The sequence below is a fragment of the Heterodontus francisci genome, chromosome 8, assembly GCF_036365525.1.
Source record: "Heterodontus francisci isolate sHetFra1 chromosome 8, sHetFra1.hap1, whole genome shotgun sequence".
NCBI lineage: Eukaryota > Metazoa > Chordata > Chondrichthyes > Heterodontiformes > Heterodontidae > Heterodontus > Heterodontus francisci.
In genome coordinates this window covers 85,086,365-85,111,119 of record NC_090378.1, presented here as the reverse complement: position 1 = coordinate 85,111,119, position 24,755 = coordinate 85,086,365, and the positions used below count along the sequence as shown (strand labels likewise).

The 24,755-nt window shown below is 42.6% G+C and overlaps 1 protein-coding gene across 1 annotated transcript in view; it reads right to left on the bottom strand.

Moving 5' to 3' along the window:
- Window positions 1–24,755, bottom strand: part of stxbp3 (syntaxin binding protein 3) — an 80,853-nt gene that overhangs the window by 1,902 nt on the left and 54,196 nt on the right. The window contains exons 12-17 of the mRNA XM_068037578.1: window positions 21,344–21,409; window positions 20,483–20,563; window positions 20,147–20,285; window positions 14,484–14,587; window positions 13,856–13,954; window positions 7,336–7,421 (exon numbers count right to left, since the gene is read on the bottom strand). Coding sequence (XP_067893679.1) covers window positions 7,336–7,421; window positions 13,856–13,954; window positions 14,484–14,587; window positions 20,147–20,285; window positions 20,483–20,563; window positions 21,344–21,409 — 575 coding nt within the window. The remainder of the gene's footprint in view (window positions 1–7,335; window positions 7,422–13,855; window positions 13,955–14,483; window positions 14,588–20,146; window positions 20,286–20,482; window positions 20,564–21,343; window positions 21,410–24,755) is intronic.

The window sequence follows — 24,755 nt, the reverse complement described above, 5'->3', positions numbered from 1 at the left end:
ACATGAGAGAGAGTTAACTATCTGGATTTTTTTCCGACAAGAACAAAAGATGGAAATTCAACATCAAGACATTACAAAGGACAATATAAATAAAAGTTGTCCAACTTCACTAAGAGGCCACACAACTGACTCCTGAGCATGAGCTCAACATCACCATGATATAGACTGGGGAAGAAAGAAGGGAACTATATTCTTTGGAACATTTTCACCCCAGCCTGTTACAGCTTATGGACATATTCTGTCAAAAAGATGGTCACAGAACAACATTTGTATGCAACACTTCAGCTGAACTATTGAGAGATTTACCTTGCCCATATATTACTGTTTCATTAGAATTCTTGCATTGCTGAATTGCAAAATTCCACCTTCAGTCCAAAAGAATGACACAATAAGAAAATTCTGTCCAGAGGTTCTGTGCAAAGTTCCAATTCTTTCATTAAAAAAAATAACCAAATCAACATAACTATCATCTATGGCCATCTTAAAATAGCCTAGTGTGGACTAGGTTCCTATTGGTACATTGGAACAGGAGTAGGCCATTCAACCCATCGAGCCTGCCCTGCCATTAAAAATGATCATGGCTGATCATCCACTTCAAAGCCTTTTTCCTACACTATCCTCATATCCCCTTATGTTATTTGTATTTAGAAATCTGTCAATCTCTACTTTAAACATACTCAATGACTGAGCTTCCACAGCCCTCTTGGGGTAGAGAATTACAAAGATTCACAACCCTCTGAGTAAAGAAATTTCTCCTCATCTCGGTTCTAAGTGGCTTCCCCCTTATTTTGAAATTGTGTCCCCTGGTTCTAGACTCCCCAACCAGGGGAAACATCTTAGCTGCATCTACCCTGTCTATCCCTTTAAGCATTTTGTAGGTTTCAATGAGATCACCTCTCATTCTTCGAAATCTAGAGAATACAGGCCCAGTTTCCCCAGTCTCTCTCATAGGACAGTCCGGCCATCCCGGGAACAAGTCTGGTGAACCTTCGTTGCCACTCCCTCTATGATAATAATATCCTACCTAAGCGAAGGGAAACAGTAACATACAATCTTATTAAATAGGTGGGGCACTGAAAAGGTTTTTAACATTTTCTTTGTACTAAGTTGGTCATGAAAAGTGTAAAACCTACATTGAAAAAAATATTTGATAAAACATTTGATACCTCAAAATGAGGTGTCAACCTGGTGAAGCTACAACCCAGGACTACTTGCATGCCAAACTGTGTAAGCAGCATGCGATAGACAGAGCTAAGCGATCCCATAACCAAAGGATCAGATCTAAGCTCTGCAGTCCTGCCACATCCAGCCGTAAATGGTGGTGGACAATTAAACAACTAACTGGAGGAGGTGGCTCCACAAATATCCCCATCCTCAACGATGGGGGAGCCCAGCACATCAGTGCGAAAGATAACGCTGAAGCAGTTGCAACAATCTTCAGCCAGAAGTGCCGGGTTGATGATCCATCTCCGCCTCCTCCTGATGTCCCCAGCATCACAGATGCCAGACTCTAGCCAATTCAATCACTCCGCGTGATATCAAGAAACGACTGAAGGCACTGGATACTGCAAAGGCTATGGGCCCTGACAATATTCCAGCAATAGTACTGAAGACCTGTGCTCCAGAACTTGCCGCACCCCTATCCAAACTGTTCCAGTACAGCTACAACACTAGCATCTACCCTGCAATGTGGAAAATTGTCCAGGTGTGTCCTGTACACAAAAAGCAGGACAAGTTCAACCTGGTCAATTACCGCCTCAGTCTGCTCTCAATCATCAGTAAAGTGATGGATGGTGTCATCAACAGTGCCATCAAGCGGCACTTGCTTAGCAATAACCTGCTCAGTGACGCTCAGTTTGGGTTCCGCCAGGGCCACTCAGCTCCTGATCTCATTACAGCCTTGGTTCAAACATGGACAAAAGAGCTGAACTCAAGAGGTGAGGTGACATCAAGGCAGCATTTGACCAAGTATGGCATCAAGGAGCCCTAGCAAAATTGAGGTAATTGGGAATCAGGGGGAAAACGCTCCGCTGGCTGGAATCATACCTAATGCAAAGGAAGATGGTTGTGGTTGTTGGAGGTCAATCATCTGAGCTTCAGGATATCACTGCAGGAGATCCTCAGGGTAGTGTCCTAGGCCCAACCATCTTCAGCTGCTTCATCAATGACCTTCCTTCAATCATAAGGTCAGAAGTGGGGATGTTCGCTGATGATTGCACAATGTTCAGCACCATTCGCGACTCCTCAGATATTGAAGCAGTCCGTGTAGAAATGCAGCAAGACTTGGACAATATCCAGGCTTGGGTTGATAAGTGGCAAGTAACATTCACGTCACACAAGTGCCAGGCAATGACCATCTCCAACAAAAGAGAATCTAACCATCTCCCCTTGACATTCAATGGCATTACCATTGCTGAATCCCCCACTGGGTAAGTGAACTTATATATTCGGGCAGTGGCTAAACCCGAAACACTACACGTGTAGTGTCTCCCACCCATCCTCCTCCTCTAACCATAAAAAAAGGAGTCTTGTGTGGAGGGTTTGGTAAGGTAAGGTTTTCCTTTATTTAAAAAAAAAATCTCTTTTGTCAATTTCGAGCGGAGGGGATGGAAGCTAGGGCAGTTGCATGCTCCTCTTGCAGGATGTGGGAGGTAAGTTTCACCACTTGTGTCCCTGCTGACTTCACCTGTGAGAAGTGCACCCAACTCCAGCTCCTCACAGACCGCGTTAGGGAACTGGAGCTGGAGCTGGATGAACTTCGGATCATTCAGGAGGCTGAAGGGGTGATAGAGAGCAGTTATAGGGAAGTAGTGACACCTACGTTACAGGATAAAGGTAGCTGGGTCACCGTCAGGGGAGGGAAACGGAATAGGCGCACAGTGCAGGGATCCCCTGTGGCCGTTCCCCTCAATAATAAGTATACCGTTTAGGATACGGTTGGGGGGGGGGGGGGGGGGGGGGGGGGTGGGGAACCACCCAGGGGAAAGCCACAGCAGCCAGGTCTCTGGCACTGAGCCTGGCTCTGTGGCTCAGAAGGGAAGGGGGGAGAATAGGAGAGCGATAGCGATAGGAGATTCAATGGTTAGAGGAACAGACAGGAGATTCTGTGGTCGCGAACAAGACTCCCGGATGGTATGCTGCCTCCCGGGTGCCAGGGTCAGGGATGTCTCGGATCGAGTCTACAGGATTCTTAAGGGGGAGGGGGAGCAGCCAGAAGTCGTGGTACACATCGGTACCAATGACATAGCTAGGAAAAGGGATGAGGACCTGAAAAGCGAATATAGGGAGTTAGGTTGGAAGCTAAAAGGCAGGACGGGCAGAGTAGTAATCTCAGGATTGATACCGGTGCCACGTGCTAGTGGGGCTAGAAACAGAGAGCGAGTGCAGCTGAACACGTGGCTACAGAGCTGGGGTAGGGAGGGCGGGCTTCAGAAATGTGGATCATTGGGATACCTTCTGGGGAAGGTGGGACCTGTACAAGAAGGATGGGTTGCATCTGAACTGGAGGGGCACCAATATCCTGGGCGGGAGGTTTGCGAGAGCTCTTCGGGAGGGTTGAAACTAGTTTGGCAGGGGGATGGGAACCGGAGCTACGGATCAGTGGATGGGGTAGCTGTTGAACAGGCAGATACAGAGTGCAGAGAGTCTGTGAGGAAGGTTAGACAGTTGACAGGGCAAAGTTGCAGCCAGTATGATGGGTTGAAATGTATCTATTTTAACGCAAGAAGTGTCAGGAATAAGGGTGATGAACTTAGAGCATGGATCAGTACTTGGAGCTACGATGTTGTGGCCATTACGGAGACGTGGATATCACAGGGGCAGGAATGGATGTTGGATGCTCCGGGGTTTAGATGTTTCAAAAGGAATAGGGAGGGAGGTAAAAGAGGTGGGGAGTGGCATTGTTAATCAGGGATAGTATCACAGCTGCAGAAAGGGAGGTCGTCGAGGAGGGTTTGTCTACTGAGTCATTATGGGTGGAAGTCAGAAACAGGAAAGGAGCAGTCACTTTATTGGGAGTTTTCTATAGACCCCCCAATAGCAACAGAGACACGGAGGAACAGATTGGGAGGCAGATTTTGGAAAGGTTCAGAAGTAACAGGGTTGTTGTCATGGGTGACTTCAACTTCCCTAATATTGATTGGAACCTCCTTAGTGCAAATAGTTTGGATGGAGCAGATTTTGTCAGGTGTGTCCAGGAAGGTTTCCTGACTCAATATGTAGATAGGCCGACTAGAGGGGAGGCTATGTTGGATTTGGTGCTTGGCAACGAACCAGGCCAGGTGGCAGATCTCTCGGTGGGAGAGCATTTCGGTGATAGTGATCAAAACTCCCTGACCTTTACTATAGTCATGGAGAGGGATAGGAGCAGACAGGATGGGAAAATATTTAATTGGGGGAGGGGGAATTACAATGCTATTAGGCAGGAACTGGGGAGCTTAAATTGGGAACAGATGTTCTCAGGGAAATGCACGACAGAAATGTGGAGGTTGTTTAGGGAGCACTTGCTGCGACTGCTGGATAGGTTTGTCCCGATGAGGCAAGGAAGGGATGGTAGGGTGAAGGAACCTTGGATGACAAGGGATGTGGAACAGCTAGTCAAGAGGAAGAAGGAAGCTTACTTAAGGTTGAGGAAGCAAGGAATCAGACAGGGCTCTAGAGGGTTACAAGGTAGCCAGGAAGGAACTGAAGAATGGACTTAGGAGAGCTAGAAGGGGACATGAAAAAGTCTTGGCGGGTAGGATTAAGGAAAATCCCAAGGCGTTCTACACTTATGTGAGGAACAAGAGGATGGCCAGAGTGAGGCTCGGGCCGATCAGGGATAGTGGAGGGAACTGGTGCCTGGAGTCGGAGGAGGTAGGGGAGGTCCTTAATGAATACTTTGCTTCAGTATTCTCTAGTGAGAGGGATCTTGTCGTTTGTGAGGACAGCGTGAAACAGGCTGATATGCTCGAACAGGTTGATGTAAAGAAGGAGGATGTGCTGGAAATTTTGAATGACATGAGGATAGATAAGTCCCCGGGGCCAGACGGGATATACCCAAGGTTGTTACGGGAAGCGAGGGAAGAGATTGCCGCGCCTTTGGCGATGATCTTTGCGTCCTCATTGTCCACTGGAGTAGTACCAGATGATTGGAGGGTGGCAAATGTTATTCCCTTGTTAAAGAAAGGAAATAGGGATAACCCTGGGAATTACAGACCAGTCAGTCTTACGTCGGTGGTGGGCAAATTATTGGAGAGGATTCTGAGAGACAGGATTTATGATTATTTGGAAAAGCATAGTTTGATTAGAGATAGTCAGCATGGCTTTGCGAGGGGCAGGTCATGCCTCACAAGCCTTATTGAATTCTTTGAGGATATGACAAAACACATTGATGAAGGAAGAGCAGTGGATGTGGTGTATATGGATTTTAGCAAGGCGTTTGATAAGGTTCCCCATGGTAGGCTCATTCAGAAAGTAAGGAGGCATGGGATACAGGGAAATTTGGCTGCCTGGATACAGAATTGGCTGGCCCATAGAAGACAGAGGGTGGTAGTAGATGGAAAGTATTCAGCCTGGAGCTCGGTGACCAGTGGTGTTCTGCAGGGATCTGTTCTGGGACCTCTGCTCTTAGTGATTTTTATAAACGACTTGGATGAGGAAGTGGAAGGCGGGGTTAGTAAGTTTGCCGATGACACGAAGGTTGCTGGAGTTGTGGATAGTGTGGAGGGCTGTTGTAGGTTGCAACGGGACATTGACAGGATGCAGAGCTGGGCTGAGAAGTGGCAGATGGAGTTCAACCTGGAAAAGTGTGAAGTGATTCATTTAGGAAGGTCGAATTTGAATGCAGAATACAGGCTTACAGACAGGATTCTTGGCAGTGTGGAGGAACAGAGGGATCTTGGGGTCCACGTCCATAGATCCCTCAAAGTTGCCGCCCAAGTTGATAGGGTTGTTAAGAAGGCGTATGGGGTGTTGGCTTTCATTAACAGGGAGATTGAGTTTAAGAGCCGCGAGGTTATGCTGCAGCTCTATAAAGCCCTGGTTAGACCACACTTGGAATATTGTGTTCAGTTCTGGTCGCCTCATTATAGGAAGGATGTGGAAGCTTTAGAGAGGGTGCAGAGGAGATTTACCATGATGCTGCCTGGACTGGAGGGCATGTCTTATGAAGAAAGGTTGAGGGAGCTAGGGCTTTTCTCATTGGAGCGAAGAAGGATGAGAGGTGACTTGATAGAGGTGTACAAGATGAGAGGCATAGATAGAGTGGATAGCCAGAGACTTTTTCCCAAAGCAGAAAGGGCTATCACCAGGGGGCATAATTTTAAGGTGATTGGAGGAAGGTTTTGGGGAGATGTCAGAGGTAGGTTCTTTACAGAGAGAGTGGTGGGTGCGTGGAATGCACTGCCAACGGTGGTAGTAGAAGCAGATACATTAGGGGCATTGAAGCGACTCTTGGATAGGTACATGGATGATAGTAGAATGAAGGGTATGTAGGTAGTTTGATCTTAGAGTAGGTTAAAGGGTCGGCACAACATCGTGGGCCTAAGGGCCTGTACTGTGCTGTACTGTTCTATGTTCTATCAACATCCTAGGGGTTACCATTGACCAGAAACTGAACTGGAGTCGCCATATAAATACCGTGGCTACAAGAGCAGGTCAGAGACTAGGAATCCTGCGGCGAGTAACTCACCTCCTGACTCCCCAAAGGCTGTCTACCATCTACAAGGCACAAGTCAGGAGTGTGATGGAATACTCTCCACTTGCCTGGATGGGTGCAGCTCCAACAACACTCAAGAAGCTCGACACCATCCAGGACAAAGCAGCCCGCTTGATTGGCACCCCATCTACAAACATTCACCCCCTCCACCACCGATGCACAGTGGCAGCAGTGTATACCATCTACAAGATGCACTGCAGCAAGGCACCAAGGCTCCTTAGACAGCACCTTCCAAACAGCGACCTCTACCAACTAGAAGGACAAGGGCAGCAAATACGTGGGAACACCACCACTTGCAAGTTCCCCTCCAAGTCACGCACTATCCTGACTTGGAACTATATCACCGTTCCTTCACTGTCGCTTGGTCAAAATCCTGGAACTCCCTTCCTAACAGCACTGTAGGTGTCTCTACCCCATATGGACTGCAGCGGTTCAAGAAGGCAGCTCACCACCACCTCCTCAAGGGCAATTAGGGATGGGCAATAAATGCTGGCCTGGCCAGCGACGCCCACATCCCATGAATGAATAAAAAAAGTTATAATTAACATTTTTCCCTTTCTTGTCATGTTTTTGTTAGCTTTACTGAAGTTGCTGAAAAAGATTCATAACAGCTTCATTACTTAAAAAAAAATCCATACCTTACAGCTCCTGAGCCATTCCAAGCGGCACTACAGCCTGAGCAATGAGGCCATTCCTGGGAATCAAGCTTGTTTGCAATGGAATCCTGTACAAAAGACAACACAATTTGAATACTGTTCTAACATGAATGTTAAAATAGTGTTCAATGCTCTTCGGTTCCAAACAAACATTAAAATGTGGAGTAAAAGCAACTGACCTGGCTATAGCAATGAACAAGACTGCTACTTGAAACATAAGTATGCAACTTTACCTTGAATTACTGATTGAAAAGTAGGAACAAAGGACCAGGAGGCAGCCATTCGGTCCATCATACCTGCAGTGCCATTTTGTTAGGCAAGGCAGATCTTCATCTCATTTTAACCCCAGTTCCCTTACCTTTCTCCATATCCTTTAAAACCCTTACTTCCCAACAAAAGTCTCTACAGCCTTTTCAAATACTTTTGTGTATTGTGCATCTATAGTTTTTTGGGGGGTTAGTACACTCCATATTTTCACAATGTCTGTCTGATTTTGTTTTAATCTGGGTTTGCTTTTAACCAGCCTCGTTTTCCATATAAGGTTACACCCACTAGTTCTGGATTCCCCTTCCAGAAGTCAGAGTGGTCACTCAATTCTTTTCACTATTTTAAACACCCCAATAGGATCATTCTTTTTCTTCTTTTCCAAGCAATTCAATCTCCAGGCCAGTACAAAAATTTTATAAATTGGAAAAATGCTGTGTTGACAAGATAAACTTCAAACAATCCACATATCTAATTCTGTTGTTATCTCCCTTGGGCTTTAAATGAGCCATTCTTGCGGCAGAGCAAAAATCACAACTATTACAAATTCCATCCAGCACCAAGTTACAATTAAAAGCACTATTGTAGTGATCTTTTGGAAAATTTCAAAACTACATTAAAATTATTTGTGGTAGTTAAAATATATTGATTGCAGAGAGGCTAAAAACTGATGGGTTATTTCCCCCCTCTCCCCCGAAGACACTAGGACTTTGTGATCATTAAAGGTGACAGGAAAGACCAGACTGTTTTTGGTCCTACTCAGATCAGTCTGGGATCTACTAAATAATTGACAGGTGAGTTGCAAAGCCTCATCCTCGGTGTCCTTTTCACCTTTGAGAAATTTAGACAACGCACTCCAAAACTGTACTGTCCAGTTCAAAACCAGGAAGATTGTAACTCTATCTGCAATCTGCATATGGATACAGTTCCTATTTAAATTATGATTTACATCTAAGGTTTGTTCCAATTTCTTATTGTAGACAGAAAATGCAATGAGGATTCCTTGGATATGAACAATATACTTCTGATCACACTGACTTAACTGAAAACTGAGTGAGCTAGTTAGATCCACTCTCAGGACATGTCCCCTAGCTTCTGTGTATATATTCTCTGCCTCTGTTAAAAATAGATGTTTTGTTGGCTACTCTAATGGTTCAGTGGGTACCATAGTGTAGAACTGAGCCATTCAGAGCAGAAAGCTCCCAATGTGTGCTGAGTTAGCTGATCTCTGCTAGGACTGCTTTATAGATGCTACAGTTGGCCTCAACGTTTTCTGGCCAGGGAGAGAAGAAAAAGCAGCCACCACAGTTCTTGTTTCCTAATCATTGTTCAGTGAACACGGCTGCAAAGTGGCCGTCTGGTGAGGACAGGATCAGGCTCAGCTGTGAAGACCCCACAATTCCTCGACACTACATTGGCTTACATTTAGTTCCTTCCTTCGTACCTGATCAATTTCTCAGAACATGCTAAAATGTTCAATATACTTCAAACATCACTAAATGTAGGCAAACACAAAAGCCATTTTACACACATCAACAACAACAAATGAGAAGAATGACCAGTTCATCAGTCTTGGTCATGCAGTTTGTGGGAAGAACATAGGTCAGAGTCAGCTTCCTGCTGTTCCTCGAATAGTGCAATGAGGTTTTTGACATCTATCCAGACAGCAAGCTTGAATCTTGGTTAATCGAAGGATAGAACCTTTTTTAATAATGCAGGACTCCTTCAGTTTTGCATAGGGGCATTGATCTAGTCCTGGAGTGCAGCTCAAACCCAATTCAATCCAAATGAAAGAAAATAGGAAAGCAAGCAAAAAACCCTTCGTCCAATGGAATCTAATTGCATGTACATTATATAATATATATATAAATAATATATGGTGTGAATCACAAGTGATATGGTAAACCCTGAAAATATTCACTACTTCTCAAATTACTGCTCAAGTATGTTAAGTTGATGAAATGACTTGGCTGCAATTCTGGAATTGCAAATCCATGATAATATATAAATGTCATAAAGAGACAGTGTTTCAAATGACTTTGTTTCAAAGCATGTACTGCCCCAATACTTAATGACATTAATCAGAGAAATGCGAACAGCCCTTTTAGAAGCTGCGTTCAACAAGTGTCATTTCAGAAGCCAAAAGAAATTCACCTATTAAGTCTATCAATTTTATTTCCTGTAAATATTTTCCCCAAACTGCAACTGCACAGATTTAACTAACATAAATGACAGATTGAGGCTACACAGTGAGCACTATTCCAGGATTATGTGGCTTGAATTTTAAGGTGCTAAGTTACTTAATGTCATGTCTGTACCATTAACTCAACATTTTGGCTCTGAATCATCCTAATAACTGTGTTTAGTAATATTAATTACATGAAGTTTCTTGGTTTTCGAAGGGGAACTTCACACCAGGAAGTGCTGGGTGGAGCCCAGATACTTGCTCAAAAAGATATTAGTCACCATTCTGAGATTGCAGATCCCCTCATGGCCAGCTATAAAGCGCCATGAAAACAGGTCACCTACCTGCTTTCTTCGCCAAGGAATGTTGTGTGGCACAAATGGAGAACAAGAGAATAGAGAATGAAAAATTGAACCAAATAATCTGAGGGAAGAGAACCAAAACCTTTTATCTAAAACCCTATCTTTCCATGTAAATCCACCCATCTTACCATCCCCTTTCTGCAAGATCTTAGTGCCAACAGCAGACAGCCTATAACCAGATTAACAAAAGAGGCAGTCTCAGGGTGCAAACTAGCAGAAAAGTGGAATATTATTTGGTCAAATATTCTTCTGCAATAAGCTGCCAGAAGGACAAGTAACTCAACTGCAGGTGCCTGGATATAATAGCTACGTCTGTCTCCATTTATGATACCCAGTTCTGGAAGAATGCTTTGGGGATCTGAGATTCCAAGCAAGAGAAAGAAATTAATTTATTCTCTTGCAATTACTCTCAATATACCTTTTCTTTTCCTCGGAAATTGCCTGTGTTTATGCCATCCCTAAGAAAAGTGATTCCTCTTACCTTCTAATTAATTATATGACATCTGTACTTTGTAAAGCCATGAAATCTTCTACTAACAGTCAAATTACCCATCGTCTTGAAATACCCGGCCAAACCCACAACAGTCAAACTGGTTTTCAGCATGGCTGTTCTACTGGTGAGCTTCTTGCCCATGTTACTTACTTTGAAACTTTGCTCTTAAACACTTTGGTGAATTACCAACTGTTACCTTGGATGTCTCCAAAGCTTTGTGGGGGCTTACACTGCACATTTCTTAACAAGTTATCATTTGGTTTCTGACCGAAACTATGTTCATGGTTATTTAGATTCCTCCAAAATCACTCTCTCCGTGTTCTAGTTGGGAGTTGCCCCTCCGATTCTTGGAATCTATTCTGAGAAACAGGATAAACTGTCACTTAGAAAGGCACATGTTAATCAAGGATAGTCAGCATGGACTTGTTAAGGGAAGGATCTTGTTTGACTAACTTAATCAAATTTTTTGAAGAAGTAATAAGGAAGATAGATGAGGGTAGTGCAGTTGATGTGGTCTACATGGATTTTAGCAAGGCTTTTGACAAGGTCCCACATGGCAGACTGGTTAAAAAAATAAAATCCCATGGAATCCAAGGAAATGCAACAAGGTGGATACAAAATTGGCTCAGTGTCAAAAAACAAAGGGTAATTGTTGACGGGTGTTTTAGCAACTGGAGGGCTGTTTCCAGTGGCATTCCAAAGGGCTCATTACTGGGTCCCCTGCTTTTTGTGGTAACAATTTGGACGTAAATGTAGGGGCATGATCAAGAAGTTTGCAGACGGCACAAAGATTGGCCGTGTGGTAGATAACACGGAGGATAGCTCTAGGCTGCAGGAAGATATTGATGGCGTGGTCAGATGGGCAGAAAAGTGGCAAATGGAATTCAACCTGGAGAAGTGTGAGGTGATGCATTTGGGGAGGTCAAAGAAGGCAAAGGAATACACGATAAATGGGAAAATAGTGAGAAGTGTCCAGGAAGTGAGGGACCTTGGAGTTAATGTCCACAGATCCCTGAAGGTAGCAGGACAGGTCGATAAGGTGGTTAAGACGACATATGGAATCCTTTCCTGATTAGCCGAAGTATAGAATATAAGAGCAGGGAAGCTCTGCTGGAATGGTATAACTCATTAGTTAGGCCACAACATGAGTACTGTGTGCAGTTCTGATCACCTCATTACAGAAAGGACGTAATTGCACTAGAGAGGGTACAGAGGAGATTTTCGAAGATGTTGCCAGGACTGGTAAAATGCAGCTATGAGGAAAGATTGGATAGGCTGGGGTTGTTCTCCTTGGAACAGAGAAGGCTGAGGGGAGATCTGATTGAAATGTACAAAATTTTGAGGGGCCTGGATAGAGTGGAGGTGAAGGGTCTATTCACCATAGCAGAGAGGTCAGTGACTAGGGGGCATAGATTTAAAGTGATTGGTAGAAAAATTAGAGGAGAGATGAGGGAACATCTTTTCACCCAGAGGGTGGTGGGGGTCTGGAACTCACTGCCTGAAAGGGTAGTTGAGGCAGAGACCCTCAACTCATTCAAAAGGAGTCTGGATATGCACCTCAAGTGCCGTAATCTGCAGGGCAACAGACCAAATGCTGGAAGGTGGGATTAGAATAGGTGGATCGTTTTTCAGATGGCACAGACATGACGGGCCAAGTGGCCCCTTTTTGTGCCTTAAACCTCCCATGATTCTGTTCTTGCAATCCAAGAATATTCAAACGCTCTTTACTCCCAGGAGTTCGCTAATATTAAGAATGACCAACCATTCAATCTTATCCACTTGTTTGCTGGTAATGCTGGACATTCATTAACTTCTCTCAGATTGCATGCCCTTACAGTACACAATCTCTATTTCTCCTTGATCTCTTCGATGGGACAACAGTAATAGCATTGCTTTGAATTTGGTAGTTCCTCCAATCCAAACAACCTCAATCCACACTTAGCTTTGACAACCTTGAACTTTCTAATTCCTTAGGTGTCAGATAGAATTCCCAAGACTCTTCCTGCAACTCAGTTACAGATTCAAGCCAAATGTTTTTTCCCTCTGTCGACAATTCTCTAATTTAAGACTACACCTCTATCTTGGCAGACTTCAACAGCTGTCTGGAGCTCCTGGAGAAGATACAGGACAAAATTTGATGTTTGACATGTGACCTTTCTCTGTTCCCTCCAACCTGCATCACTGTCCATTGGAACCCTTCTCGCCTCTGTTTTATCGATAATGAACATAACTAAGGCAATCAACATGAAAGACTCAATCCAATCCAATCGGGTGCAATGTTTCTTTCTCCATTGAAGGGAATCAGGCAAAGTAGTCAGTCTTAGGTTCAAGGAACACGTAGGAGGGGAAGGAAAGAAGGAGAAAATAAACAACTTATATTCATATACTGCCTTTAATGTAATAAAACATACTGAGGTGCTTCACAGGAGCATTATAAAACAAAATACGACACCAAGCCATATAAGGAGTTTTTAGGTCAGATGACCAAAAGCTTGGTCAAAGAGGTAGGTTTTAAGAAGTAGCTTAAAGGAGGAAAGTGATGTAAAGAGGCAGAGAGGGTTAGGGAGGGAATTCCTAGAGTTTAGTGCCCAGGCAGCTGAAAGCACGGCCATCAATGGTGAAGCGATTAATATCGGGGATGCTCAAGAGGCCAGAATTGGAGGAGCTGGTTGTGAGATTAAAGGAGATTACAAAGATAGGGAAGGGTGAGGCCACAGAGGGATTTGAAAACAAGGATGAGAATTTTTAAATCAAGATGTTGCTTCACCAGGAGCCAGTGTAGGCCAGTTAGTATGAGGGTGGCAGCTGAAAGGTGATAGCTAAAGAAATAAAGATTGACAAAGCAAAAGAAAATACTTTTCATATCTACAAAACTATTAGCAATTAAAAATGTACTTGTTGATTTATGTGCTAATTATAGGGTTTCAAAATAGAGCAACATACTAATTAAAGAAAATATAATCTGTGTTACTTCACTATCTTCAGGAAACTATTTGTCATAGTAGCATTTGCAAGCAACTTCTGTCACTATTTACCTCCATGTTATTTACAAAAATACAATTTTGAAACACTAATTCTCGAATGCTGAATCTTTAAATGGAAGAAGCGTTTATACCCAAGTGAGTTCAATGCTACAAAATATATCAAGACACTCAACTAATGAAAAAATATTATGCATTTATACTTGGTTAATATTACCTCCATGATATCTTTAATGAATGGAGTCCACCTGGAAAGCTGGTAGCTCTCCTCTTCGGTGCGATCTTTCCGAGAAGGTTTACGTGGCAGGGCATTTGACTGGAAATATACATGCATTAGAAGTGCAACACTTTAAGCAAATTTCGCAGCATCACAATCACAATTTTCATTGTAAATAGTTTTAAACATACTTATGTTAAATGTTTCATTTAAAGATAGTGGCCCATCTGTGCAAAAGGAAAAATATTAAAAACAATGGAGAATGTTAATGGCAGTGAAATGCACCTGTTAAAGCTGCCCATCAACACACTTTTTCCAAGATGAAAAAACAGTTCAAGTGGTTTTTAAAAATTACAGTAGTGACAAAACCTGCTTGAGTTCCAGTCTGAAGTCCAAGTAAAACCCAACATAAAAATATTAAAATACAAGCAAACTACTGCAGATGCTGGAAATATGAAATAAAAACAGAAAATGCTGGAAATACTCAGCAGGTCTGGCAGCATCTGTGGAGAGAGCAATAGTTTCTCTCTCCACAGATGCTACTAGACCTGCTGAGTACTTCCAGCACTTTCTCTCTTTCTTATAAAAAATATTGAGCAATTTAAACTGTATTGATAGTTTAACTTACAGAGAGGATGGTTACATCAAGATATTTCCAATTTTCAATGATGTCACGATCATCTTCAACCTTACCATGCTGGATAAGCTTGTTTAGATTCTCTTCTGTTGTGCCTTTAACAGAAAGCAAAAATACAAATAGTAAAAACACAGTGAATACAGTCAACTTTTCTTCTGTGATTTTTGAAGCATTATTAGGGGTGTCAATTTAAAAATATATTATACAGTACCAGTGATCATCTTATAATGGAATTCCATCATTTTCATTTTCCAAACACGTGACCTACATCACACACACACACACTTTTCCAACTTCCAACAGTGCAATAAGCTTGAATATGCCGAATAAGTCATTAAAAAAAATTCTGTATGTGCCTAGCCAAGCTGCTAGATAGATAGAAACACATTATTTCAGAGTACTGTATATCCAGCTGTTGGAAGTTTTGGGGAAGGGTTGAGGAAAGAGCAAGAATGGACCGACAACATTCATAAAAATAGCCATCACCTTCATTTGCAGCAAAACAAATTAATTCAGGCTTACAGTTAACACAACAAAAATATTACTTTGTTTCATTGAATAGAGTAAAGGGGATAGGATATTATCTATGCACACAAACGATTTATTTGGCATTTCTGACATTTGAAATTGGGAAGATGTAATGAAATTCAAAACTTTAATGATCCAGGACACAAACCACAAGGACAGAACACTGTTATGATCCCATTAGGGACTATTAACTTTTAAAAAGGAGAAAGTCAAATTCCCAATTACTGAAAGAATTATTTCACAAAAGTTCACATTTTAAACAAAAACTTTACTGTACAAGAGTTAAACAAAGCAAAACATTAGCTTAACACCACAATTTGGAAACATATTTTAAACTTAAAATCTTAATAAAACATGAAGACAAATACTTTAAACTGTAAATCTCAACCGAACACTCGTTTGACGGTTACTTCCACCCCAAAAAATTCCCGATATGTTACAAGATCTTGGTGGCTTGTTCACTTCTCCTGGGACCAATCCAAAGTGCACCACAGCTCTTAGGAATTCGCTTCAATTTCCTTAGTTTCTTCTGAGGTTCAAGCTTTCCTGGGAATTCTCCCTCTAGCTTCAAATAGGCAGATCTTCCTGTTCACCTTCAACACCTCACAAATCCAGATTTCCCAGCTTGAGTACGGGCCTACCTCAAAACAGAAACACCCCTGGTTCCCAATAGCCTCTCTGCTCCTGAGTCCAACTGCTTTCAAAGCCAACAGCTTTCCTAAACTTTTTTTTTTCAAAAAATATACTTTATTCATAAAATTTGTAAAAATACATCACAGAACAATTCAAATTGGACATTTCATAAAATGCAATATAGATCAGTTTCTTTCAAAACAATACACGAGATGCCTCACTACCCTTGCCATTTCAGGTTACATTTATTTACACTGTATATATGCATTACATACCAAAAACATTCTCTGGTGCCATACAGTGCAAGGGGTTTTACACAGGTTCCAGCCCCTCCAACTGCTTGTCTGAAGCCACCAGCTTTCCAGAAGCCAACTGACTGACTGCAAGCACATAGGTCAAAAAATTGACACCTGCATCTCTAACTCCATAGTAACGTGTTATACATGGGATGTCTCAGGTAGCAATTTAAACTAATTATTTCCAACTCCAAGTCTTCTCTTGGATTCCCAATACCCACACGAATAATTGATATAGCTAACAATGACAGGGTAAACCCTTCTAGACTTATTGGTTCCAACTGCCCAACTAAACAAGGTCACTTATGGTTTTATGGCTTTCGCATCTCTAACTCTGTCTCTATAAGCACTCAAAGAAACATTTGAACTTTAAATCTTCTCTTTGTTCTAGGAAATTAGATGAATAATTTAAACCCCTGATGACGGCAGTCACCATCAACAAATTAAGAGGGGTTCCCATTGTGTAGGGTCTTTATACTTCCCAATCATTGGTTAGCATCCTTCCACCTACAAAAGATGATGGACAGCAACCAATCCATTTATGTGGGGTGTCTTTTCTTGGTGCACCTTTGCTGATGGCTGTGAAGGCCAATTCTTGTGAGGCAGGTTCTGCCACAAGTTCCACACGTGAAGTTGCCAAGTGACTCTATGAGTTGTTGTTTTTGACACTGGCGCCTGTTCCCAAGCTGCTGTAGCAACTGGTCATTGTAGTAGTGCACACCAGTCCACAGGATGTGTCGCCAGTTCCCTCTTTCGCCAACTCGTGACTCCCAGGTGCAATAGTTGTCTGGCCCCGGCTACCTCACCATACAGCAAATCTTTGGGTATGCAGCCATCTTCCATCCTGCGGACTTGTCTGATCCACTGAAGCCACCTCTGTTTGATTAGTGCCAAGACACTTGGGAGCTCTGCCTTTGACAGGACTGCCACATTTGTGATTTTATCCTGCCAGTATATACCCATAATGAGTACAGACAGCAAAGATGGAAAATATTGAGTTTCTTTTCCTGGTAGCTGTAAGTCACCCATGTTTCACAGCCATACAGCAAGGTGCTGAGAACACAAGCCTTGTAAACCATCAGCTTGGTCCTCAGGGTCAGCTTGGTGTTATCTAATGTACGGTTCACAAGTCAGCCAAAGGTGGTAGCTGCTTTCTCCATGTATGTATCGAGCTTGTCTGTCACAATGGACCCAAGGTAGTAGAATTTGCTAACCACTTCCCAATATGACCTTATTAAACAAACATGGGACACCCTTTGATTTGTAACCACCCTAGATTTGTTTGCCAGCTTCTCAAACCAGATATTTTCATTTGTCTTGCATTAAAAAAATTCAATTCCCAAATTAAAAGTTACCTCTAGAAAATAAATACAAACCATGAACCAGGTGATCGTAATAACATGAATCTGAAGACCCTTGTCGCATAGTTTTAGTAGCTTTCTCTAAAGGGACTAAATATCAAACTATTAGCTGCTTCAAGGCAAACAGCAGAATTTTATCAAATTTGCAAGATCAGACTGTTACTGTACTAACTTACACCTTTGGGTCAGGTTCAAATCGGTTTACAAACTTTACCTCATAATAATTGGGCAACAATATGTAACTATGCACCTTTGTAAAAAAATCACAAAGAAATAAGGTCATTAACAATCCTTCATTTCCTGTGTGTCTGGCTAAATACAAACTTCCACCTTATATTTCTAGTTTAGTTGAAATTCCACACTTACGTAGATTATATGATTCTTATGTGTATCTCAGGCCAAATGTATTATTTCTTACTGAAAAACTACACAAATTCCTGTCTTTTACAGAGGAAATTACCTCTATAAATGGCATAGAAAAATAGAGCTAAAGGAAGCTTGTAGAAATTTCAGGTCTGTCTCAATTAAAAATGCAGAACTCAAAAAGGTGAGCTGAATTTTATTCTCCTGCTGCCAGGAGCGGTGGCGGGTGAAAGAAATGGCGGTCCACGTGTCGCCATGCCATCACGATCTAGCGCGTGGCGGCTCATCTGCATACACAGGGCGGTCCGCCCCCACCCCCCATCCCCTCCTCAATCATGTGGCGGGGGCAGGCTCTGCGATGCCAGCAACGGAGTCAGCTGCCTCTGCGCAGGCACTGGCGCCATTTCTAAAGGGGTGCCACACCTGCGCAGTTGAGCCTGTACCTGCCCCCCCAAAAAACACTGATTTTTGGCCCGTACTTCCACCCCCTGTACAAAGAAAATAAGTGGCTGCCCCATTCCCCCCCCGCAAAACACTTGTATTTAACGTGACCTTCCCCCCCACCAAACTGCACTAAGTGCAGAGGTCACCCCTTCCCTACACTATGAACGCAGATTTGACCCTGACTCCCCCTCCGCACCCCCCGCCCCAACTACACTAAAAATCCTAACTTCCCCACTTCCTCACCTCGCTGGTGCCAGCTTTCCCTGGACGGGATAGTGAAGGCGCATGAGTGCTGGCCGCCGCACGCAAGGTGCGAACAGCCGGCAAGATCACAGTGAAAGGTATGTTAATGTATTCATGTTTGTTATTTAAATATTTAAAGTTGGGTCCCGTCACCAAGTGGCGAGGGGGCCCACTATAGAACCTTGCCATCGCCGGGAAGAATGATTCTTTGGGCTCGGCAATCCTGGTGTTAGGCTACACGGTGGGCCGCTGCCTCAGCAATCCTCCCCCTGCCCCCCACCACGGAGCCCGACTTTGGGAGCTCAACCAAATTCAGCCTGATGAGTCCAAACTCTCCTATCCCTACTTAATAGATCTTAATTTGAAGTGTTATTGCATTGATTCCAGTTATGGTCCTTGAGCAGGGAGCTCTAGAAGACTTTCCTGTAAGACCAAGAAAAAGTTCATGCTGCACTGCAAACATTTGCATTTTATTCCACTACTATTGCAGCTTTAATTAAACCTATGTTAAAAATTATTATAGCCTGAGCTGCCATGAATAATAAATTAAATGGAGTCAACTTCCCTTGATTCGAGGCGACATCTACTCAGGCTCGCCATGGGTCTTCATGTAACTGAGCAGGCTAATTTTCAACTCAGATCTTTGGGCATATGGGGAAGGACGTCCTGCGAGCTGTGGGATCCAGAGTGCAGGATTTGCTTCCTTTTCTTCTCTGACGTCACTCTGCCTCATTATTAAGGTGTTGGGAACGCGAAGCGTGATGCGGCTTGGTTGACAAGTTGTTGCCATTCTGAGCGATTGGTAGCAAGCTCCTCCCAATTGTTAAGGTCATTGCAGCCGCGCTTCAAGGAAAGCTTCAGAGTGTCTTTGAAGCGTTTTCTTTGTCCTCCCCTGGAACGTTGGCCATTTGGGAGCTGAGAAAACAGGACCTGGTGGGTGAGATGATTTTCAGCCATGTGAACATAGCGGCCAATCCATTGGAGTTGATTTTGCAGGGGTTTTGCCTGAATGCTTGTGGATCTGGCTTCAAGAAAGATATTAATGTTTGTTCAATGGTCCTCCCATTGAATCCAGAGGATGTGGTGGAGGCATTGCTGATGGAATTTCTTTCGCGCTCTTATGTGTCGCTGATACACAGTCCAGGTTTCACTGCAGTACAAGAGCATGGAGACGACAACTGCTCTGTACACTAAGAATTTTGTTGATTTGTGAAGGTCTTTGTTGTCAAACACTCGCTGCTGTTGTTTGTAGAAAGCTGAACTGGCACAGCTGATTTGATGTTGGATCTCCTCGTTAATGGTAGCCTTTTGAGAGAGGTAACTGCCAAGGTATGGGAAGTGCTCAACATATTCCAGAGTGTCTCCTACAACATATATGGGGGGTGGAATATTTAGCTGACCAGGTGAGGTTTGATATATGAGTTTTGTTTTGGTGGCATTCAAGGACAGGCCGAGTTTCTTGTCGGCAGAATTGAAGAGATCGAGAGTGGCTTGCAAATCCGGTGCAGAGTTGCCCACTCTGCACCAATAGATTAAATCACTGTCACTAATCATTATTATATCTGCTTCTTGCAAAACAATGGAAAATTGCACCCCTTTAATAAAGCTTATCATCTTGCTAAAAAGAACAAAATCCGTGGAAAACATCACGAGTTGGTGCCATTCATATAAAACTATTTACAGATGTATTTTAACTTGTAAAATTGTTAATCTTTCACATCAATGTATTCACATCGAAGGAACAAAATGAGCACCAGATACTGAATAAATGCTGTGTTTACTGTACCATTTAGGTGGAAGATATAGAGTAAGATGATCCTTAATTTGTCATAACTTCTCATAGACTTATCCAGCATAATGGGAAGAATGATTCTCATGGGCTCCTTAATTTTTTGCCTTTGTGCATCAATTCCAATGGCTAGGTCCTTAAGAAAAGAAACATTTACTTACTAATAACGGAATTCAATGCCCAACAAATTCTTGAACCAGTTGCTTATTTTGCTAGGCTAAAAACACATTTCAATGCTTTACTTGACAAATAAAAACACTTCTACGCTACAATATTGCAAAGTAAATTACAGTTCAGCGTTCAGCGCATGGAAGCTCAAAGCATAACATTTACCTGTTCAGCTTTGCATAGTTTTTCTACTATCCCGCTGAACTGCTTCATACAGTCTTCGGCTAAACTCAGGTGAACTGTTTGCTATGGTGGGAGGAGAAAAGATACTAAGTGTTCAAGAAAATAACTTAAACTGAAATCAGATTTAAACAAAAACCCCCAGCAAATAACGCTCCAAACGTCAAGTTCGGCTGCTTTGTAGTGATATCAAGGACTGCCCCTCACCCAGATAGCTCACAGTATGGATATCCAACTCACCGTTTTTTTTCCTTTATACTATTTAATTAATATGACAATAGAAAACACACCGCAGTGCATTTTGGCATTTGTATGCAATAGGAATACCAGTAATGTTAACATGTACACGTGACCAATGTAGACGGCTTGCTAGGATTTACATTTCTATTATACCAATATGGCCTCATAACACTGCCGTAATCTCACTTCCCACCACTGCCCCCATCACCCACTACCCTGGAAAACTACCTCTTTGACTTCGCTAACTCTTCTCCCAATCTTTGTCTGGTATCTAAATTTGCCTCTTTTTTTGTAAAGCGTTTGGGACATTTCACTACAAGTAATGCAAGATGTTTTCCTCCAAAATATACAAATTAACCAGGCAGGGAAAGATTACTTATTTTCATTTCTTTTTACTGTTTTCAGGTAAGATTATACTACAAAATTACTGTATATACAGTTAATAAAATTACAGCATGAGCATAAATTATAATGAATTAAAGACTAATAATGGATACAGACATTGAAGAAATAGTCTGTGCAAATACATTAACTACCTATCTGAAACATAATCTCACAGTAATATATTATACAATACATGTAATTCAATGCAGCTTTTTTTTATACCTTGGTCTTTTGCCTTCGGTAGTTAGGCAACTTTTTCATCATTTCAGATAAAGAGCTTATGGTAACCTGGAAGATAAAACATTTCCAGAAAAATCACAAGCAAGCATTATTAGATGAGGTTTCATTTGAAGACTGGGAAACCATAGCTACCCACATTCAAAGTTTGACTCATGTACTTCATGTTATTGTAGTTTTTGGAGGTTTATGATGAAATGCAATTCAGCAATTGGAGTAAAAGGATCGTTATTTCACAAGAGAATTACGGATGAGGAAGGTGATTCAGTCCATCTTAGTTAATGCATTCATTTTAAAATCCCTTTCAGCATCTGTTTCTTGAAATGTTGCAGGACTTTCACCTGCATTTCCATACATGTAATATTATCAAATATTCCAGATCCAATTGTTCCATTTCCTTAGCTAGTTTATATCCCACTAAGATCATCTCTCAAATGCCTTCTTCCCTGGTCTTTGTGTCTAAGATGTAAACAATGAGGAATCAGCTTTGAAACTCTTTTCTGCACCTTACTTCCAGCACTTCAATTCCTTCCTTCTGACTTGCAACCAGGAAACGGACAGGTTACTCAAGGTGCATTCTGACTAGAGCACTGGACAGTTGTCCACAACTTCCATTAACTTGTATTCTACTTTTGAGCAAATTTCTTGAACGTATTATCAGAGTGGTTGATTGCTCCTCTGCATCAATTGGGTTTGTTGCGCGTTGAATTGACTCGGATTCTTGGGTCTCTTTCAACTTCATTCTTATCTGTTTCAACACCACCATTCTTGGGTTAGGCGTAACTCTTATTTTTCCTTCCTATGTGAAGTACTTTGCACTTGTTCACATTTAACTAACCTGCCATTGGTTGACCCACTTACATATTTTATCCAGATCATTTTAAAATTCCTCCATTGTCCCTACCTCAATATCATCTGCAAATTTGCCTACTTTCATTGAATATCTGGATTGTAGTCATTTATTGTCTGTGCACACACATCACTAAGAGCTAGTTCACAGGTACAAACAGTAATCAAAAAAGTTACCAGAATAGAATCATAGAGTTATACAGCACAGAAACAGGCCCTTCGGCCCATCGTGTCTGTGCCAGCCATCAAGCACCTAACTATTCTAGTCCCATTTTCCAGCACTTGGCCTGTAGCCTTGTATGCTATGGCGTTTCAAGTGCTCATTTAAATACTTCTTAAATGTTGTGAGTGTTCCTGCCTCTACCACCTCTTCAGGCAGTGCATTCCAGGTTCCAACCACCCTCTGGGTGAAAACTTTTTTCCTCAAATCCTCTCTAAACCTCCTGCCCCTTACCTTAAATCTATGCCCCCTGGTTATTGACCCCTCCGCTAAGGGAAAAAGTTTCTTCCTATCTAACCTATCAATGCCCCTCACAATTTTGTATACCTCAATCATGTCCCCCCTTAGCCTTCTCTGTTCTAAGGAAAACAACCCTAGCCTTTTCAGTCTCTCTTCATAGCTGAGATGCTCCAGCCCAGGCAACATCCTGGTGAATCTCCTCTGCACCCTCTCCAGTGCAATCACATCCTTGCTATAGTGTGGTGCCCAGAGCTGTACACAGTACTCCAGCTGTGGCCTAACTAGCGTTTTATACAGCTCCATCATAACCTCCCTGCTCTTATATTCTATGCCTCAGCTAATAAAGGCAAGTATCCCATCTGCCTTCCTAACCACCTTATCTACCTGTGCTGCTGCCTTCAGTGATCTATGGACAAGCACACCAAGGTCCCTCTGACCTTCTGTACTTCCTAGGATCCTACCATCCATTGTATATTCCCTTGCCTTGTTAGTCCTCCCAAAATGCATCACCTCACACTTCTCAGGACTGAATTCCATTTGCCACAACTCCGCCCATCTTACCAGCCCATCTATATCGTCCTGTAATCTAAGGCTTTCCTCCTCACTATTTACGACACCACCAATTTTCTTGTCATCTGTGAACTTACTGATCATACCTCCTATATTCATGTCTAAATCATTAACGTACACTACAAACAGCAAGGGTCCCAGCACCTTTCCCTGTGGTACACCACTGGTCACAGGCTTCCACTCGCAAAAGCAACCGTCGACCATTACCCTCTGTTTCCTGCCACCAAGCCAATTTTGGATCCAATTTGCCAAATTGTCCTGGATCCCATGGGCTCTTACCTTCTTAACCAATCTCCCCCATGCGGGACCTTATCAAAAAACCTTACTGAAGTCCATGTAGACTACATGAACTGCCTTACCCTCATCTACACATCTAGTCACCTCCTCAAAAAATTCAGTCAAGTTAGTTAGACATGATCTCCCCCTGACAAAGCCAAGCTGTCTATCCCTGATTATTCCCTGCCTCTCCAAGTGGAGATTAATCCTGTCCCTCAGAATTTTTTCCAATAGTTTCCCAACCACTGATGTTAGACTCAGTGCCTGTAATTGTAATTACCTGGTCTATCCCTGCTACCCTTCTTGAATAGTGGTACCACATTCACTGTCCTCCAGTCCTCTGGCACCTCTCCCGTGGCCAGAGAGGATCTGACAATTTGTGTCAGAGCCCCTGCTATCACCTCCCTTGCCTCACACAACAGCCTGGGATACATCTCACTTGGGCCTGGGGATTTATCCACTTTTAAGACAGCTAAAGCATCTAATACTTCCTCCCTTTTAATGTTAATATGTTCAAGTATATTGTAATCCCCCTCCCTGATCTCTACACCTACATCGTCGTTCTCCACAGTGAAAACAGATGAAAAGTAATCATTTAAAACCTCACCTATGTCCTCCGGCTCCACACACAGATTGCCACACTTTGGTCCCTCATGGGCCCTACTCTTTCCCTGGTTATCCTCTTGCCCTTAATATACTTATAAAATGCCTTAGGATTTTCCTTTATATTGACCGCCAATGTTGTTTCATGTCCCCTCTTCGCTCTCCTAATTACTTTTTTAAGTACCCCCCCAACACTTTCTATACACCTCTAATGCCTCCGTTGTTTACAGTGCTCTGAATCTGCCATAAGCCTCCTTTTGTTAGTCTTTATCTCAAGGGGCTTGGAATACTAAAGTGAGGAAGTGATGTTTCAATTGTATGGAGTCTTGGTCTGACTCTGTTGTACTGTGTTCGGTTTTGGGCCCGGACCTCTGGAGAGATATATTGGCTTTGAAGGGGTACAGCACAGATTCATCAGTGATACTGGTGACTAAAGGGTTAAAGACTGCAAAAATTTGGCTTGTACATATTTGATTTTAGAAGGTTGAGGGGTGATCAAATCGAGGTGTTTAAAATGATAAAGGGATTCAATAGGGTAGATACAGAGAAACTATTTTCTTGGTGGGGGAAATCTAGAACAAGAGGGATAATTTTAACATCAGAGCAAAGCCATTTAGGAATAGAGACTAGGATGGAACC